Genomic DNA, 20,126 nt, shown 5'->3' with positions numbered 1-20,126 from the left:
TACGTCCGTGACGCTGGGGACCGGCCGGCGAGTAACTCTGTGTGTTAAACAGCAGATCCTGCTGCCCGAGGCCTGAGCATATTTAATTAGCGGCCGGAAATCAATGCATCCCTTTCGCTAGTGTATGTTTTTCACTTTGTGTGTGTGTGTGTGTGTGTGTGTGTGCAACTCTAGGCACAACCGTAATCTTACACGTCATGGCTCAGCTGGATCCGTCCCACAGCAACAATTCCTCTGTTCCTACTGTATACGAATCTCACCGGTCATTCCTGGCCCCGGCCAGGCTGCACCGTGTCACGGTATTGACACTCGCCCGTCAGTTTCCCTGCTCTGTGCACCGTGTGCTCCTAGCTGACGGCGCTGGGCCTTTTACTCCATGATATCAAATACCCAGCTGCCCTAAAGACACAGCTGTCTGACCCACAATTATATCTGCAAGATCATTTTATATAGATCTATTATTACGGCCCGGCGAATAATAGAAGCGCTGATCACACACAAACTACAGAACCCAATCCCATAATGCAGACTTTTTACAGAGAAAACGGTCACATGTGTCATGGAGGGTCGACCTCTTAATACATGCAGCATGTATTATGCCCATCTGAAGTGGAAAAATCCTGGGGACCTGGTTCTGAGGTCTCGGCCACAGGGGGGCAGCACTGAATAACTTTTGAAATGGGACCTTTCCTTGCCCCCTGTGTACCTTTGGAGGCCACCACCCTCGCCCGTGAACTTTTGTTAGCGTCCCGCTGGTCTACTGGGGCGTCAGGAGGCCAGGGCAAGAATGTCTGAAGTAGCGGAGTAGATGTCTGAAAGGAAAATTAGGGATAGGAAGCATTTCATTGTGGATATCTGAAATGTTTGACTAGGAAGAATTCAATAGTTGATATCTGCAATACGTATCCATTCTAGCTATTAAATGTTAAAAGCACTTGCCATAAGAAACAGGAGGTAATCTTTCCCTTTATGATGACAAAAGGGGACCAATTCCAGATCCGACCATCTGAGCTGCCACCCTCTGAACAGAGAAGCACTCTTTACACCTATCGCCATTTCTAACCACTGCTGGACCATAGAGAGGCCAGGGGAACTCGTATTAATGTTGAATAATTTCAAAAGGGGAAATTTTCATAATAGGGGACCTTCAAGTAGCTCTTCTATCCTTCACTCGTTATCTGTATTAATGGCACCAGTTTCCAGCCAACCAACAACCATCCATCCATCAGTGAGAGCATTAAAGATGAAACTTGTCTGGATCTGCCAGCATGACAACGATCCAAAATACACCGCCCAGGTAATGAAGGTGTGGCTGCGTAAAAAGCTTTACAAAATTCTGGTGTGGCCTAGCCAGTCTCCAGACCTCAATCCAACACAGAATATGTGCCCAGTGACAGCCCCAAAACATCAGAGCTCTTGATGAGATCTGCATGAAAGGAAAACCAGCCACAGCGCAAACCCGGTGAAGACCTACAGGAAACGTTTGACCTCTGTCATTGCAAAGTTTTGAGGTGAACTTTTGCTGTTGACCAAATACTTATTTTCTGCACCATTATACATATAAATTCTTTAAAAATCATTCAATGTGCTTTCCTCACAGTCTCTCACAGTTAAAGGGTACAGACCTCTCTCATATTTTTAACTGGGACAACATACTTTGCCAACATACTATGTTGATGATTCGTGCTATACATTTACATTTACATTTAAGGCATTTGGCAGACGCCCTTATCCAGAGCGACTTACAACGTGCTTCCATGTTACCATTGATGAAGTGATCAATTTCGGTTCACTAGGACCCCCAACTATGAATACAACCTTTTTATTCACTCTGTTGTAGATTCTGTAACTAAATTAGACTATAAGAAAGTTACAAGTTAATCTAAATATTCTCTAAAGAGGAAGGTCTTGAGCTGCCGTTTGAAAATACTCAGTGACTGAGCTGTTCTGACCTTGAGCGGAAGTTCATTCTACCACTGAGGGGCCAAAATGGAAAAGAGTCTAGATGAGCATCTTCATTTTACCTTCAGAGATGGAGGGACCAGGCGAGCAGTACTGGAGGCTCGGAGTATACGAGGTGCAGTGTGAGGTGTAATAAGGGCTGTGAGGTAGGATGGTGCTACTCCATGTTTGGCTTTGTAGGCCAGCATCAGTATTTTGAACCTGATGCGTGCAGCTACTGGGAGCCAGTGGAGGGAACGTAGCAGAGGGGCGGTGTGGGGGGATTTGGGAAGGTTGAAGATCAGTCGTGCTGCTGCATTTTGTATGAGTTGTAGAGGTCGGATGGTACATAGTGGTAGACCAGCTAGAAGGGAGATACAGTAGTCCAGTCTTGAGATTACTAAGGACTGAACCAGTAGCTGGGTGGCCCATAGATAAGGATGGATTTATCTGATATTATAGAGAAGGAATCTACATGAGCAGGAAAGGTTGCTGATGTGAGTCGAGAAGGAGAGTTGGTTGTCTATTGTTACTCCAAGGTTGCAGGCTGTTGTAGAAGGAGAGAGCTGTGAGTTGTCCAGGAAAACAGCAAGATCCTGGTGTGGTGAAGAATCTGCTGGAATGAATCTTAGTTCAGTTTTGGTGGGATTGAGTTTGAGGTGATGGGCTGCCATCCAAGATGAGATGTCGTTAGACATGCAGAGATTTTGGAAGCAGCATGTAGGTCCGAGGGAGGAAAAGAGAAGATGAGTTGTGTGTCATCGGCATAGCAGTGGTAGGATAATCCATGTGAGGAAATAAACCTCACCAAGTGATCTCGTGTAGAGGGAGAAAAGTAGAGGACATAGCACCGAGCCTTGAGGGACACCAGTGGAGAGTCTACGTGAGGCAGAGGTGGATCCTTTCCAAGTCACTTGGTAAGATCGCTCATCAAGGTAGGAAGCAAACCACTGCCATGCTGAGCCCCGAATTCCAAGCCTCTTCAGGATTGACAAGAGAGTCTTGTGGTTAACTGTGTCAAATGCTGCAGAGAGGTCAAGGAGAATAAGAACCGATGACAGTTTTGCCAATCTGGCCGTAAGTAACAGCCAGAAGGGCCATCTCTGTAGAATGAGCTGTTCTGAAGCCAGACTGGTTAGGATCCAGGAGGTTGTTCTGTGACAGATGACGTGATAGCTGATTGTAGACACAGTGCTCAAGGATTTTATAAAGAAATGAGAGGAGGGAAACTGGTCTGTAGTTGATGATGTCTGTAGGATCAGCGGTGGGTTTCTTTTGGATTGGAAGAACCCTGGCTGTTGGTACATAGCCAGATGACATTGAGCTGTTTATTATATAAACAAAAACGGTATACTATTACAGGAGGGAAAAAAAACTGGCAGCGGTGGCGTAGCGGGTAAGGAAGGTTGCGGGTTCATGCCTCGACCCGTCGAGGTGCCACTGAGGTCGCCTGGATCAAGGTACCGTCCCCGCACACTGCTTCCCGGTCACCTGTAATGGCTGCCCACTGCTCACTAAGGGTGATGGGTTAAATGCAGAGGACACATTTCGTTGTGTGTATCACAATGGCAAAAATGGGCACTTTCACAGACAGCAAAGTGCACCTCTTTTTTACTGCACAGGAGGAAAGATTTCACTTCGGTACTTCTGGAGGCTCGTGTTGCCTTGTTGGCAGGAGGGAGGACAGATGAGCTCCGTGCAGCCCCAACCATTGTGAAGGAGTCGGAAGGGATATCGGAGAAGAGCGCGTTTTTGTCGACAGGCACAGCTAAAGGGCCACGGGGCGAGAAGTGATGTGTCTGATGGAGGCTGGCAACCCATGCGGAGGAGCAGGACAGACTGAAATAGCTCGGGGAAGAGGAAGGGACCAGCAGACGCAGCCAGGTGTTCTTACAACAGAGCTGAACGCCGATTTGTTTTTAAATGTCCATAGTCCTGGACAGATGTCACTTGGAAAGGGAGTCACCAAAAAAAGCCCTGTCCCCTTTGCATTTCAGCCTGGACGTAGGAACATGTAGAAGATCTGCAAGACGTTAGGACGTTTCAAAACCAACAATAAAACCTTAAAATCAGTTCCAAAATGGGCAGGAAGCTGATGCATGGAAGTTAAAATTTGAGTAATATGGTCATGCCACCAATGAATGAGCATAAGGAGATACAGATGCACAATCATATTGATGGACAGGTGCATATTTAGCATTTTTATGGAGGCCATGGCATGCGTGTTTATCCATCTCCATCTAAAGCATTTACCAGATGCCCTTATCCAGACCGACCGACTCGGTAGTTACAGGGACAGTCCCCCCCTGGAGACACTCAGGCTTAAGTGTCCTACTCAGGGACACAATGGTAGCAAGTGGGGTTTGGACCAGGGACTTTGTGGTCTTCTGGTAGCCCACTAGGCTACTACCATCCCCCTATGACTGCTTGTCTTTACAGTTGTGTGTGAACCATATTCACAGATGATCAGTCTTCGCTTAAACACACCCCTCCCTGTGTAAACAGGACCTGGTCTAAGAAGATCTGCAGCACCACCAATCACCATCGTGGATTTGGGAATTGGGACAAACAGACCCCCCCCCCCCCCCCCCCCCCCCCATAAAACCATCTGCTGGTGAAAGTTTGTCTTTGTTAACCACAAATGTCAAAATGTGTTATTCAGAGCGCGACCGTTCATACGATTTTAATGGACGGAACGTGCCGATGCTTATGTAAAGCTGCTGACGACACTGTGTTTTTTAGAAACATTTTATATCGTACAGGGATGTCTTTAACACCTTTCCTTCTTATGCACATGAAATACGCGCTTATTAACATTGTTTTAGCGAATGCACGTAGCTTGAACACAGACTCATATCGGAATGTTCGTGTTAATCATATTGTATGTCTGCCAGGAGTGAGAATATGAGGCTATATTTGGAGGGTCGTTGTGATTCCGGTCACAGATGGAGACATGCTCCACAGCACGGCCTCATGGGAAGGCAGGTACAGCTCTTTGCAACTCTTTAATGATCCCCATCGTTCCAAGTAGAATGCCATTCCACTCCTCCATCTGCGCTTTCTCTCTTTCTTCTTTTTTCTCCGTCTACCTGAATGCAGCCACTGATTAAATCCTGCAAGTTTGCTGCCCCTTCTGAGGCTCCGCCCCCTCTCTCTCTCTCTCTCTCTCTCTCTCTCTCCCGCCTCCCATTCTCTCCTCTCTTATCTTCCACAGCTTCCCTGCTCCTCCTCTCACTCTCACACTGGCCGCAGTGATGTGTGTGCTGCTGAAAGCGCCCAACTCATCTTCCTCCTCCTCCTCCTCCTCCGTGTGGGACCGGCTCTTGGTGGGCAGCGGCCGTTGGGGAACCAGGGGCCTGACTGGCAGTCAGATGGGGACACGAGCCTGGCACTGAGGGGTAGGAGTGATGCATCCACATGCAAACGCACATTTATCATTCAATCTTTCAAACAAAGAAGCAAAATGTTTATCTTTTTTCCCCTATTTGCATGAACATCTCCTGCATATTTCATATTTAACCAGACTGCCTAAAATGAGTTAATCTGTCTTTTACAATCTGCCAAAACTGACATATAATCTTACACTCAAGATGTATATGGTTTGTTATACTGGATGTGGTTTTCACGATAATTTAGCATGCATGTTGTACTGGTTACCGATGCTTCATTGGCCAGCAAGTTCCCCGCTGGATTAATGTTTAATGTTCATCCTTGGCCGACTGCATTCGCGCTATTCAGACTCAGGCGGATGGAGGTATGACGGACAGATCAGCAGGTAAAAAAAAAAAATGCACCCCTCGCTGCGGCCTACTGGGTCACGCCACCCTAACATGTGTTGGGACAGAGAGAACCAGAGAATTCTGGGTTCAGATTGTGAAATTAACATTACATTTAGAGCATTTATCAGACGCCCTTATCCAGAGCGACTTACAATCAGTAGTTAAGGGACAGTCCCCCCCTGGAGCAACTTAGGGTTAAGTGTCTTGCTCAGGGACACAATGGTAGTAAGTGGGATTTGAACCTGGGTCTTCTGGTTCATAGGCGAATGTGTTACGCACTAGGCTACTACCACCCTGTGGTATAAAATCCTCCTTGAGGGCAGTGAGATTGTGTCTTATTTAGTTTAGTATCTTGACGTTTAAAGAAAGAAATGACCACTGTTGACCGTGACTCAGGTAATGCTCAAGCCAACTTGAAAAATATGGTTTAATTCAAATGACATTCTTTCACAATTAATGTCCCAAATATCACGGATGTCTTAGTTAAAATAGAATTTACTTCCCTGGTGTGACTGGACATTTATTTCTGTGCCTTTGTCCTTGAGCCCAACGCTTCTTGTTTCGGGTGCACCGGCTCGGCATGAATAATTGAGCGCTCTGTGGGGCCAGAAGACAGAGTCTATTTCAACCACACACACCGTGGACACACTCAACGGGGCCGTTGAAACAGGGGCTCTCATTGGGTGAAGGCCCTCTTTCCATATCTGCCAAAGGGCCCAGGCTCATCCTTAGACTGCGCCTTTCAATAAGACAGTCAACGATTGACAAGGAGATCCCAGAAGGACTCCTGCAGACAAGAATTTCCCTGTTCTAAAGGATAAAAAACGAGCCACGGGGGAAACAAATTGCCCCTTCTTGTTTTTATAGGCGGGTGAAGGCTGTGATGGGAAGCTCTTGCGCCACGTTCTCCACATTATTCAGACTAAAGGATCAGCTATTGCAATATTTACATTTACAGCATTTATCCAGAGCGACTTACAGTCAGTAGTTACAGGGACAGTCCCCCCCTTGGAGCTTAGGGTTAAGCGTCTTGCTCAGGGACACAATGGTAGTGGCGTTTGAACCTGGGTCTTCTGGTTCGTAAGTGAGTGTGTTACCCACTAGCCTACTACCATATTTCTACATTTAACGAGTATTTAGAGGCTTAGAGTGTTCAGGAACAAGTCTGCACTGCACATCTGACCAGATTCTATAGACAAAGGTCATTTGGTTATGGCTATTCCTATTTCTGGGGCATATCACCTGACTCCAGACTAGACGGTTCCAGAATATTCCTGAATATTCTCCATAGTTCCTGGCATCTTTGTAGGAGAAATGGCGTTATTGATTGGAGGGGCTTGGATTCATCAGGTCTGCCTGCGCCTGTTGCCCCAGACAGGGAGGTCAAATTTCACCGTTCCCCAGACTGCAAAAGAACCCGAACCAGTGCATTTCGAGCACAAGGGCGTGTCTCGAAGGTCAAAAAGTTTAAAAAACTCCTAAACTTATTCAACCCTCGGTCTGCCTTCGGTCTCACATTGCAGAAGGACACGGAGTAAAGAGGAAACGGTATATTTTTCACGTTGAAGAATCATCTGTTCCCGCCAGGCACAAAAAAAAAGCCCCCATGAGCAAACTTATGAGCTGACAACCTCGTCCCTGCTCTCAGGCCAAAACCACCCTTAGTGGAGCGCAGCAAAACGACTGGCTTACGAAAGTGTCTCAGAAACCATGGCGCTCTATCGTGGGATCAAACAAGTGGTGGGAGAGCCCCCCAACAATCAGATAGGAAGTAGGGAGCTTTATAAAAATAGCTTATTGTTTCGTCTGTTTGTCCCGCTATCGGACAATGATTTAGGAGACTTGTTCAGCACAAATGTCAATGAGGTCAAGATCATTAAAATGTGTTCTTTTCCCATCAGAAACTTCTAGAATGCCAATACTAATTCCCATTGTGACACAAGTAATTGCATTAATCCAAGGCCCTGGGAAAAGAGACCGATCAAAAATGTCCCCCATTCGTCACGTCCGGTCCGCTCCCTGGCGTCCGGAGCAAATCCTGATCTGCGCTGTGCATTTTTTAATGGCCTCGCCTCGCTCATCATGCTCTGTTACCTTCCCGGGGAAAGGCTTTATGATGCGATATAAAACAGCCATTCTTTGGCACGGGTTCTGTTTGTAGAGAGGGGTATTTAACCTACATTTGCGCCGCAGGGCTCGATTTCCAGGAGCGTTTCTGTAATGGAGCCAACGTTCATTAGGGTTATTAAGCTCTTTATCTGAGACGCCCGGCTTTTGGTCATTTGGTGGAGTGCCGAGGGCAAACACACACCTCGCCGGTGACGGAGGCGAATGGGTGGGCGGAATTAAGGCGAGAGGCGTTTCTCGGCGGCCCATCTGTTGTTGTGCGCCCGCTGCTAATTGACTCGGACCGGCCACAATTCATAACGATCATTAACACAATGGCTGCGTTCCGAGCAAACTCCATTTCCCGACCACTTACCTCGCTGACCCCTTTTCCCCACAAAGAGGCGAGTGGCAGCGGCTAATGCACTGGCAAGTCACCATCTGTGAGATATTACTAAATAAGACTTCCCCCAAATCCCGTCTCGTGGCTGAGGGGACGAGCGTTGCAATTAGCTCGAGGCGGTTTACACACGAGTGGCCGTCACCGACTATAAATGTGCGTTTAAAGATGCGCTTTTATTAGCTTTAATCAATCGCCACATGTTCCTTTTCCGCCCAGATTTCTGCTCCGTGCCTTCACAGGGCTTTCCATAGCCCTTCAACGTGAAGGAGTGGGAAATGGAAAATAGTTCTCCTCGCGCACGTTGCCAAATTCGTCTCGAGGTCTCATTTGGGAAAAGCCAGCAGCGCCTTTTTCTAAAAGGAAAACGGTTTTCTTTTCACAGGTTGTACGCTTTGCATCAGCACATGCTAAGCATGCTAATCTCTGTACGTATGGCACCTGAGTTTATTACAACAATTTGTCTCTCTGGACACGTGACACAGGTGAAACGTCATGGTCATGATCCACCGGCCCAATGTGACGGCGCCGAGCCGCCCAGAGGAGGCCCAGGACCAGGAGGGGTGGCAGAAGTCGGAGTGTGTCCTGGGCTACGTCCCTGTGATCTACTACAGCGCCCTGCTGTGTGTCGGTGTACCGGGTACGAGCACCCCCCCCCTTGCACAGTTGTTGGACATTGTGATTGTCACTTGTGATACACAGCAGCACAGCACACGGTGCACACAGTGAAATTTGTCCTCTGCATTTAACCCATCACCCTTGGTGAGCAGTGGGTGGCCATGACAGGCGCCCGGGGAGCAGTGTGTGGGTACGGTGCTTTGCTCAGTGGCACCTCAGTGGCACCTTGGCAGATCAGGATTCAAAGGGGGCCGCTTCCTTAACCGCTAGGCCACCACTGCCCCAGTGCTTCGCAAATTTTTATATTTTGAGACCCTGTGTGACCCTGAATCATCTAAGGGTCTAACATCAGTAGTCAGTAAGGATGGAACCCCCCTTCACTCACACAACACGCAAGCCAGAGAAAACCGGCCCTGGCCGGTTCATGGCCGTCTCCTGGTGAACTAATTAAGTGACCAGGGTGCTTATACACATACCAACAGCCATTAACTGAACATCACTTGTGTTAATGACGAAAGTAAATCACAGGCCGACCCGGTCCCTGGCCTAAGCTGAGGGCAGCAATAGCTCTGATTTGGTATTGATCCGACAAGCTCGGGGATGAGAGGGACTCTGGGACGGACGAGGTGTTGATTGCTTAGTGTTCCGTGGCCCTGGGCTGACCTTTGCAGTTACCCTGGAGACAATCAAAGATTAGTACTCTCTTGTGAGGATCAAAAGCCATCTTTAGGTTGTAACCCGGGCTGAAGATTATGGGGAGCTGTATTGAGGTTGTTGTATTTGTTATCTTCTCCTTCTGCAGTGAACATCCTGACCTTGGTGGCTCTCTCTCGTCTGGCCGCGCGAACTAAGAAGGCGCTGTACGTGTACCTGATGGCGTTGACCAGCTCAGACATCCTGACGCAGCTCTTCATCATCTTTGTGGGCTTCCTGTTGGAAACGGCGGTGTTCCACCGGGACGTCCCCGCCCTGCTTCTCCACGTGGTGAGCGTGCTGGAGTTTGCCGCCAACCATGCCGCCATCTGGGCCACAGTGCCCCTCACCGTGGACCGGTACGTGGCGCTGTGCCACCCACTCCTCCACCGGCAGATCAGCTACCCGGAGCGAGCGCGCCGCATCATCGCAGTCGTCTTCAGCCTGGCGCTGGCATCGGGCGTGCCCTTTTTCTGGTGGTCCGACATGTGGAGGGCCAGCCACTCCCCCACGGCGGTGGACAGTGCTCTGATCTGGACCCACGTGACCATCATCTACTTCCTGCCCTGCAGCATCTTCCTGGTGCTCAACTCGCTCATCATCCTTCGTCTGAAGGAGCGCCAGCGGCAGCAGGAGGGCCAGGAGGACATCGGGCAGCACTTGGGCACGCGGAAGAGGTTGGGCAAGACCACAGCCATGCTGCTGGCCATCACCTCAGTCTTCTCGGTGCTCTGGGCCCCTCGTACCATAGTGGTCATCTATCACCTCTACGTGTCATCTGTCCACCGGGACTGGCGGGTCCACCTCGCCTACGACCTGGCCAACATGCTGGCCATGCTCAACACGGCCGTGAACTTCTTCCTCTACTGCTTCGTCAGCAAACACTTCCGCTCAGCCGTCCGGGACGTCCTGCTGCTCCGGGGCGGCCCGCTGAAGCCCGAACACGCCCTGCGCCACGCCCAGGCCCACGCCAACGCCTCCAACTCCTCCATCTCCAGCAACACCAAGCGCTCACAGCGCTACAAGATGCCTCTGCCAACCCACAGGTCCACCGAGGTCATGTGACTTTTTAACCAGCCAATCACACACATCGAAGCACTTACAGTACCACTCCTGTGAAATAATAGTGTTAAATCGTGATTTTTATGCAGTAATACCAAAACCCTGAGAGATAAGTACCAGTCCAATTATCGTTAATTTTAATAAATTAAATTACGATTTCACTTTTAAAAAGTCGAACCTCGGGTCTCACAGCACAGATTTGGCTTTTATGTTCATGTATGCTATTTATTCCTCTGTGGAATACAGCCATTTATGTGCGATGTGAAGACGTCTGTCTCTCTTGTGAAAAGTATTCATTTTATACGACAATCAGTCGTTGTACGTTTGTGACGGTAAACGTAGAAGCTCGATACCCAGGAGGTGGTGGCACCAATTCAAGTGGAAGTCAGGAACAACACCTGGATGAGGTACAAGGCAAGATATTTAGTACTTAATAAATTCACAAATATTAAAATATTTTCCCCACAACGCAGGACTGTAACAAAATCTTCTTTGTATTTCCGAAATGGGAACACTAAGGTTGCATGAAGGGGGGGGTTTGTTGAGCTTGAAGTTTAAAGTGCGTGCTTTCAGCTATGGAGTGGACAGCAGTCAGAAATCATCGTCATTTCATAATAAATATTACAGACGAATTTCGCCACTTGAAATGAGGATCCCTAAAATCTGCGAACGCTTCGCTTCACGCCACTAAAACTGCACTCATAATAAGCCGAAACACACAAGAGAATCACGTTGACCCCTCCAAAGAAATCAGTCGAGAGAAGGTTTAATATCACATATCACATATCATATCAAGGGGCAGTGGTGGCCTAGCGGTTAAAGAAGCGGCCCCATAATCAGAAGGTTGCCATTTCGAATCCCGATCCGCCAAGGTGCCACTGAGGTGCCGCTGAGCAAAGCACCGTCCCCACACACTGCTCCCCGGGCGCCTGTCATGGCTGCCCACTGCTCACTCAAATGCAGAGGACAAATTTCACTGTGTGCACCGTGTGCTGTGCTGCTGTGTATCACACGTGACAATCACTTCACTTTCATTTCACATATAATATTACATATAAATCTCTGGCATGTGATTTATAAAAAATAATTACCTAAAACATTTGAGACAACTAAATAAAAAGGACCATTCGGCAGCCATAAATGGCAAGAACATCAAGGCACTGATGCTTCGTGCTCAGACCGATCTGATGGATTTTTAACCAGCATTGCGATCGATATACAGTATTCGCGGTCTGTCGCAGCGCCAGACCTAATAAAATGCGGAACACCAAGCACCAGAGGTCGAACAGTGAGTGGACGCGCCGAGTGCACCCGACCGCGCCGAAAAGCGGCCCTTCGCCTGGACGTCGACGGCCGAATCGCAGCTGCTGTTTACTCTTCATGAAATGTAACTCAGCAGAGCTCTCAATGAGGGCTTGTTGTTCGAGCAGCGGGACGAGACCACCGACCACCCCCCTCCTTTAAACAAACACTCTCCCCCATGCGGCTTTAGCCCCGCTGAACAAACGGACCATCAGACAGCCTGTCGGCATTGGCCAGTATATTTCCATCAGCCGGAGAACCCCGAACGCAATCACAGACGGACCGGTGACAGCTTCTTTGTACCATGCTGAACGGAAATGTGTCAGGAGCGTCCGTATTCCTCGCTATCACACCTTCCTAACGCTTTATAGTCCAGGCAACGAAACATTCGACAATCAGATCAGATGCTGAGTTCTGTTTCTCATGGCAACGGTCGATGCGGATGGTCATTCGAATTCTTTTTATCAGCTACAAACGTGCCTGCACTATGCTCTATTTTAGCTGGATACGCAGGTTTTACCGCAAAGTCTGTGTCTGAACTCGCAGTTTTAGTCCAGTATATAAATTGTTTACGGCGCTGGGAATTCGTGCACATTAGTGCTCGAAAGCGTCTTTCATTTATTTACAGAATTTGGCCTGTGAAGTGACCTGCCTGCGGTCTGCACGAGTCGGCCGTTAACAGCATTCAGAGAAGTGGATCATCATTCATCATCATTTTTTAATCGCTGCTGAAAATTAATTATAATAACCATCAATGGGCTATTTTTTACATTATTTTCACGGTGGCACCGTGATTCCCTATAATTTGGGCCAGCTGTCCCAAATGAGCTCATGGCAATATTCGGGGTTTCCTATTGGCTCGTTTAATAACTCATGTTAACAGTCGTACCATGTTGTTGCATCACTGTACTGAAAGTGAAGTGAAGTGACACTGAAACCCCAGTGAAACCCACAGTATGCCAACACCAGTTTATACATGGGTTCCAACCTCTACGCCTTCACAGCATTTACCAAACGTCCTTATCCAGAGCGACTTACAATCAGTAGTGACAGGGATGGTAGTAAGTGGGATTTGAACCTGGGTCTTCTGGTTCATAGGCGAGTGTATTACCCACTAGGCTACTACAACCTTACCACCCACTAGTGGGAATTTTTCATGGTTGCCCACTGTGAGGGGTGAGGGGTTTAATGCAGTGAACACTTTTTGCTGTGTGACCCATGTGCTGTGCTTCAGGGTATCATAATGACAAAAACAATCACAGTGGTTGGCCTAGCGGGTCTTGTTTGGAAGCAGAATTTTCATTCTGCTTCACCATTCATATTCGCTGAACCGCTGCCTTGCTGCTCAGTCACATCTCAGTCGCTTTGTTACAGCAAATGTATAGATACTAGGGCTGTCAGTTGATTTAAATTCAGACGCTTACAATCAGTAGTGACAGGGACAGTCCCCACTGGAGACACTCTGGGTTACATGTCTTCCTCAGAGACACAATAGTAGTAAGTGGGGTTTGAACCTGGGCCTTCTGTTTCATAGTCATTCCCGCTAGGCTACTACCACCAAGGTGAATGGGATGTATGCATCATTAATTGCCTGCAGTTCCATGTGTGTTTTTACAATAAAAACATGCAATTGGGGGAAAAAAGACATTATGTGAACGACTGGTGCATTTTTGACACTTTTTAAAAATTAATCAACTGATTGCGTGTAAGGTCACAATAAACTATTAAAAATCTTTCACAAACATATTGTATTGGCCAATCAGTAGGGTGTATTATGGGTATTATGTTGCCGCTCCTGTGCTCAATGCATGGCAGACACGACCATCCTCAACAAAACACCGAACGTCACCAGCGTTCATTTAAGTTTTTTTAATTAATCCCCGCAATGAATAAACAATCTACATTTCTAAGTTGCTTATTAGAGAGAAACATTCAGTGAATAAAGGGTTTGTGTGTTTGTCTGCTCCCGACGTATAATCTGAGCTTCGCACACAAACCTTGTTCTGGCACATGGGACGTGTGAAGCAGATTCAGTCCAACAACGGCTCCACAGGATGTTAACTCACCTTCTGCTGGAGCCGACGCTTTGCTGGCATCCTTAGTGTCACGCCCGTAATAAAGCAGCGAACAGAAATGAAAAATGTGCAAAATAAACAAAGAAATGCTTGCCAGCCTGTTCACCGGAAGACCGGCTATATAGATACAGGTGTGTGTGTGTGACTAAGTAAAGTGTAAAGTGAGAAAAGTGAAGTGATTGTCACATGTGATACACAGCAGCACACGGTGCACACAGTGAAATTTGTCTTCTGCATTTATCCCATCACCCTGAGTGAGCAGTGGGCAGCCATGACAGGCGCCCGGGGAGCAGTGTGTGGGGACGGTGCTTTGCTCAGTGGCACCTTACCGTCAACCTGCTGATTACGGGGCCGCTTCCTTAACCTCTAGGCCACCACTGCCCCAGGGTGCATAATGAAATAATTAACCATATGAATAAATAAGAGGTTTTTAAATATATATATATATATTTTATATTTTTTCATGGTCATCACTTGGTCAACACAACAACACAGATTATTTCAGAGCCCTTTTATTTCATTTCAACAATTTTTACTCCAAAACGTCCTTTTTTCAGAACCAGCCTGTCAATCAAGAGAGACAGGGCGGTGCTATAGTTGTGTGATTGGCTGCTCCTTTGCTCGGACATAAGTGTCATGCTTGCCACCCATCCCCCGGGCCGCCAGGGGGCGCCAAGGCAGCCCCGACCTCAACAGCATAAATGGCGGAGCAGAAGAAATGCGCGACGCGAACCCATGCACTGAACCACATCTCCTTTGCTGTGAGCCGTAAACCACGATTGCAGCTTCCTTCCTCCACGACTACCCTGAAGTCGGGCACAGCCGCGCCCACTCACCCTCGCTAGCATACGCGTATCCCCGGTCCAAGCGCCAACACTCTGAGCCTCTGACGTGGGTCCTCGTTCCTGATAATAAGCAATAGAACTTGAAGGTCTTCTGCTGGAACACGTTCTCCTATGCAGCTAAATAAAACTGGGAATAAGGCTACACGGATAATAACGCCCTTATCCAGAGTGGCTTACAATCAGTAGTTCCAGGGACAGTCCCCCCCTGGAGACACTCAGGGTTAAGTGTCCTGCTCAGGGACACGATGGTAGTAAGTGGGGTTTGAACCTGGGTCTTCTGGTTCATAGGCGAGTTCTCGGCTACTACCACCCTACTACCACCCATCATGAGAGAGATACGAAAATCGATGCTGAAGCCTCTGGCGATTCTTTTTTAAACCCGCACATTTCCGTCCTCTAGACTCTTCACCAAGCAGACCGGTCCGGGCTCCTGCGGTTCTTTTTCATCGTACATATAAACCAGCAACATTTGGTACGGTCTTATTTATCCATATGATTTTATTTCATTATGCCATATTTATTTCATTTTGAAGACTTTGGAGTTCCATACATAAACACCTGATTCATCAAATTATATATAAGTTAATATTTAATATTTATATTAAATTGTACATTATATTTATTTCATTGCAAATTATTTGAACTTCATGGGCAAAAAAAATGGAAAACTATTTAAAACAATGCAAAAGTACAATACAAAAAAGAAAGAAAAGAAGCAAAGCAACAAAATAAAATTACTACATAAACTCTGCTTTACTTAAGTACTTAATGCCAACATTTACTTTAACGTAATGAAACATTGTAGATTGCTGACTGTGAAGTTTTTTGGATTTACATTGCCCTCTTGTGGTCTTCACAAGCTACATCAAATTGGCAGAGAAAATATTTGAAATCAAATTTAAATGACCTAATATACCCATAAAAGAATACACCGATGAAATAATGTTCCAGTCAATAGACGATGCAATATGCACACATTGCTACAACATTATTTCCTAATACAGAGAGTATTTGTGAAGAGTGGCGTGGTGATGACGGCACACCGCTTTCTGCAATGAAGGACATCGTGGAGGACAGTGACCATCCGGCAGGAGACAACAAGTGCACAGCACGTTTTACCGCAGACCATTCAGCACACAGTAACAGGATGGGGCTTAATCCTTCTCTCGGCAAGAAAAATGAATGTGCAATGCTGCAGCACACATTGCTTAACTTATACACCTACGTTACTCAACTTTACTTGTACGGAGATATTTATTTCGTTCCACCATTGCAAGTTAAAAGTGGTTTTTGGTACGGTTGCACTAGTTTGTCTTCTGTGTTCTGTTCGAAGGCTTATATGTCTTGTCTGTAGAGATAGCACTCAATTAAAAATATCATTGTGCTTAATACATTTTACTTCAAGGAAAGTCACGATTTGAAGGGATTTCCCCCCCGAATGAAAAACCCTGTGAAATGGGATTCCATAAGCCCGATCTACATGCTACGGGCGATAAAACTACAACCAAATTACAGCCCATTTGAAATACCTATGGTGCTCTAAAAAGTAATCATGCAGTTTTTAAAGCTTTTAAGCTCATTTAAACAAGCATGTACCAAATACATTAACTTCAGAAACCCCAGAACCAATTAGTTAATTATGATTTCAGACCAATGATAAAAATGTCCTGTAAGTACAAAGGAAGACAAAAAGGCAATTAAAGGCAGTTTAAGGGAATAAGCATCACCGTGTTTTCATCGAATCGCCCATTACACCCTGCAGCAAACACATTTGGGTCAAGATGTTAAAAAAAAAAAAAATCACAGCTATTCTTGGTAACCATGAGTCCTGGTTCATCGCTGGAGCAGCGAAAACCAGGTCAGAATATCTCGATTCGGTCGCTCTGCTCAAGAGCACCCATGAAAACATAGACACAAATGCAATGAGTTTTAAATCGGTCCCACTTTATTTAATATAGTTTCTAAATCATACTAAAAAAAAAAAAATTCAAGTACTCAAACCTGTACAAAAAGTAACCGTTTCAACGCTATTTAAATTTAGAAACAGTATATGTATATATAGTAGATTTCATGAAGCTTGTGCAGTATGGGTCAGTCGCTGCAGTATATACACTTGCCCCCACAGGCTACGCTCTATGCACTAAAGTGGGAGTGGGACAGACGCTGTAATAAAGAGTATTGCTTTAAACCCCCCTCATTCCTGTCAGAGGGGTCCACAGGGTACGTAGGGAGCGTCCAGTTCCCCTGAGACCTACCTGTGCCCATGAGAAGCAAACATTTACAGCATGTGAATATTATTAAAAAACCAAAAAAAAAAAAAAAAAAAAAAACCTGCAGTATACCAACATTCAGAAAGGGGACAGACACACACACACACACACACACACACACACAGTCTCTATGATCTGGGTCAGAAAGAGAACAGCAGTGCGGGGAACGGGGAAGGGGGGGATGGGGAGTTGGTGCCGTCATTTTTTGGCCTTGCCCCCCTTGGGCGAGTTTCGAGGTGGTGTAACCGGTCTTCCGGCGCCGAAGCTTCCTCCGCCCCCATAAGAAAAAAGCTTCTTATCGGCCGGCTTCAGGATCTACGGAGGAAGTCAAAAGCGCGGTTTTAGGACAGGTCACGTGACACTTGTTCAGGAAGAGACATTGTGTCTACCCAAGGCTGACAAAATATCCACCTATTTCCTTAATTTCGTCTCTGCACAGAAATGACAGAAGACGGAGGTTAAACATCATGTACTCAGGATCTTACACATTTTCAGCCATGACACTTCAAATACTCGAAAGAAAATTGTGAAAAAGGCAACTCATGACTACGCTAAAAAGATGAAGTACTACCAGGGACGAGTAAAAGGCCGGCCGCCCCATAAATGGAACAGAGGACATTATGCACACGGACCTGGAAGGAGCACATGAGCGTCTCGTCCACGCTCATCATGGCGCCGGCGTTGTCGAACTCCCCGCAGTAGTTCGGCGCAGAGAAGAGCGTGACCAGCTGCCGCTTGGCGAAGAACTCGTAGCCGTCTTCTACCACCTGGACAGCCATTTAGAAAGATGTCCTTAGAGACACATGTAGAGCAGTGGCCTCCAACCGGTGGAACCAAACTGGGTTCCCTGGAGCTCCGACTTGCCTGATGGGCCCTGCAGATGAGGTCCATGTCGTGTCTGTGGAGGAACTTTGCCACCACGTCCGGCCCGAAGGTAAAGGAGACCCCGCGGTCGTTCTCGCCCCAGCCCGACACGTCTTTGTCCGGATCCGCCCACAGAAGGTCGCACAGCAGGCCCTGGTCGGGCACGTCGGTGGGCCGCATGACGCGCCGAACTTGCTCCATGGAGTGCAGGTCTGGTGACAGGCCTACACGGCGGTGACGGGCCGAGACAGAGGGACACGTTCATGGGCGCGTGGGCGACTGTCCTCTACAGGACAAGCTTTTACCAAACGCTCACCTCCGTGACAGCAGAAGATCTTCTCGTCGACGATGGCTGCCACAGGCAGACAGTTGAAGCAGTCGGTGAAGGTCTTCCACAGCTTGATGTTATACCGCCTCTTACCTACAGGAAGCCGGCGAAACGTTTAGAATGAGGAGGTCTTAGCACGAGACCAATTCAGGGTCACGGTCACTTACACTCGTCGTAGAAGCCGTATATCCTGTTGATGGAGGCACACTCGTGGTTGCCACGCAGCAGGAAGAAGTTCTCGGGAAACTTGACCTTGTAGGCCAAAAGGAGGCAGATGGTTTCGAGCGACTGTTTACCTCGGTCCACATAGTCGCCCAGGAACAGGTAGTTGCTCTCAGGCGGGAAGCCGCCGTACTCGAACAGTCTCATCAGGTCGTAGTACTGACCGTGCACGTCACCTGAGGGGTCGGGATAGGAAAAGGAGGAGGAAATAATAATAATAATAATAAATTGCCGTCTTGTGCCTGCGATTCAAACAGTTAAATTTTTTTTTTTTTTTTTGTATTCACCACAGATTTTGAGCGGCGCCTCAAGCTCCAGCAGGATGGGCTGGCTGAGGAAGATCTCCCGGGATTTCAGGCACAGGCCGCGGATCTCGTTCTCCGTGAGCTGTACATTCTTGCCGGGCCTGGACCCCTTCACTGTAACAGACAAATTTTACTGCGGACCCCAAATTAAAAATAAAAAGTTCCAATAAATTAGGTTTGATCTTATTTCACCAGGCTCAACAAAATAAAATAAAGTGAATAAATAGCTACTTTTGTGCATAATATATATATATTATAAAAAGAGAGAGTTGAGAATGTCCGAAGTACACTTCATCCATACTATTTAATATTAATGCTGTCAAGTTTTGGCACGGAGAGGATGCGTCGTAGATTACAGCACCGTTCAAAAAATAAAACTAAAAAAAAAACCTTCAGTATTAAACATAACTTCCGAGTTTAACGCTTTTCACTTCCAGACGGCGGTCTTGGCGCGACGCGTCGCGAGTGTCGGGTAAACGTCGACCGCCTGGGGCCATCTTTACCGAGGGCGCCCCGCCGCGCTCACCCTCGAGAAGCCGCTGGATGATCGAGTCGATGTTCAGCTTGTCGGCCTCCGCCATCGCAGCCGGGCTCCGGGCCGCTCGTCGCACCGAAACGCCGGCAGTACCGACGACCGGCTAATCGGCTAGCGCGGCTAGCGGCGGCGGCGGCTCCCGCCGACGAGCGAGTGTTTCCAGGCGACGAGCAGAAAGTCGTCCGCCCGGCAACCGGTGAGTAGAAGGTCCGGGTCCGTTCACGGCGTGGAAAGATCGACCTCGCCTGCCGCGCAGAGCACTTTCTTCTCGGGTAAAGATTTGTTTGAAAGTTTGGCGTCCCTCGTTTCGATGGGATAAGAGCCGGAGGCGGGGCGAGAGGCGGGACTAGGACGCGCGTCCGGGCCGCGATTGGTCGCACGCAGATCCGCCCACGACTGGTGAAATCCGATAATAAATTGTTTTGTTTGACGCCCGTTGCTTCCGGCACACGTCAATCAAATAAGAATTAATTTCATTTGAACAGCATCCGTTCACATTTCCCGAATTTCTACCAAATTAACGAATTATGTAGCTATGTCTTATTACCATCTATCCTGGAAGAACAAAATGTGAGATCATGAATGAAATCCTATGTTATATTAGCTTTTGAAAAAATGATACAAGGTTAAACATTTATTATTAAGTAAACAATGATAACAAATAATACTTAAATAACACTAGAATGCATAGAATGACGTCTCTCATCCTGAAAACGTAATCCTGTTGAAACGTATACATGAATACAAATTTGTTGTTTTCAATAAAGTATTTTTTAGCACA

General features: G+C 47.2%; 2 protein-coding genes across 2 annotated transcripts; one reads left to right on the top strand and one right to left on the bottom strand.

Moving 5' to 3' along the window:
* The first annotated feature begins 5,198 nt into the window (after positions 1-5,198).
* Positions 5,199-11,057, top strand: gpr142 (G protein-coupled receptor 142). Its single transcript, XM_028969526.1, has 3 exons — positions 5,199-5,339; positions 8,712-8,866; positions 9,647-11,057. The coding sequence occupies exons 2-3, from the start codon at positions 8,722-8,724 to the stop codon at positions 10,600-10,602; spliced, it is 1,101 nt and encodes a 366-aa protein (XP_028825359.1). The 5' UTR covers positions 5,199-5,339; positions 8,712-8,721; the 3' UTR covers positions 10,603-11,057.
* A 5,687-nt stretch (positions 11,058-16,744) lies between these two features.
* On the bottom strand, positions 16,745-19,871 carry ppp1cab (protein phosphatase 1, catalytic subunit, alpha isozyme b). Its single transcript, XM_028967347.1, has 7 exons — positions 19,337-19,871; positions 18,793-18,924; positions 18,451-18,681; positions 18,272-18,376; positions 17,956-18,179; positions 17,724-17,858; positions 16,745-17,406 (listed from the first exon to the last, which is right to left on the bottom strand). Exons 1-7 carry the CDS (start codon positions 19,389-19,391, stop codon positions 17,290-17,292), a joined length of 999 nt encoding a protein of 332 aa, XP_028823180.1. The 5' UTR covers positions 19,392-19,871; the 3' UTR covers positions 16,745-17,289.
* Between the last annotated feature and the right edge of the window lie 255 nt (positions 19,872-20,126).

The sequence above is a fragment of the Denticeps clupeoides genome, chromosome 2, assembly GCF_900700375.1.
Source record: "Denticeps clupeoides chromosome 2, fDenClu1.1, whole genome shotgun sequence".
In the NCBI taxonomy this organism is placed as follows: domain Eukaryota; kingdom Metazoa; phylum Chordata; class Actinopteri; order Clupeiformes; family Denticipitidae; genus Denticeps; species Denticeps clupeoides.
Note: the sequence above shows the minus strand (reverse complement) of the source record. Positions and strands in the feature narration are given on the sequence as shown.

Excerpts from the sequence above, each read along its gene's own strand:
- ppp1cab (XM_028967347.1), bottom strand. The coding sequence starts at position 19,391 with ATGGCGGAGGCCGACAAGCTGAACATCGACTCGATCATCCAGCGGCTT. Across the intron at positions 18,377-18,450 it reads ATACGGCTTCTACGACGAGT|GTAAGAGGCGGTATAACATC; the intron begins GTAAGTGACCGT and ends GGCTTCCTGTAG. Across the intron at positions 18,180-18,271 it reads GATCTTCTGCTGTCACGGAG|GCCTGTCACCAGACCTGCAC; the intron begins GTGAGCGTTTGG and ends ACCGCCGTGTAG.
- gpr142 (XM_028969526.1), top strand. The coding sequence starts at position 8,722 with ATGGTCATGATCCACCGGCCCAATGTGACGGCGCCGAGCCGCCCAGAG. Across the intron at positions 8,867-9,646 it reads GCTGTGTGTCGGTGTACCGG|TGAACATCCTGACCTTGGTG; the intron begins GTACGAGCACCC and ends CTCCTTCTGCAG.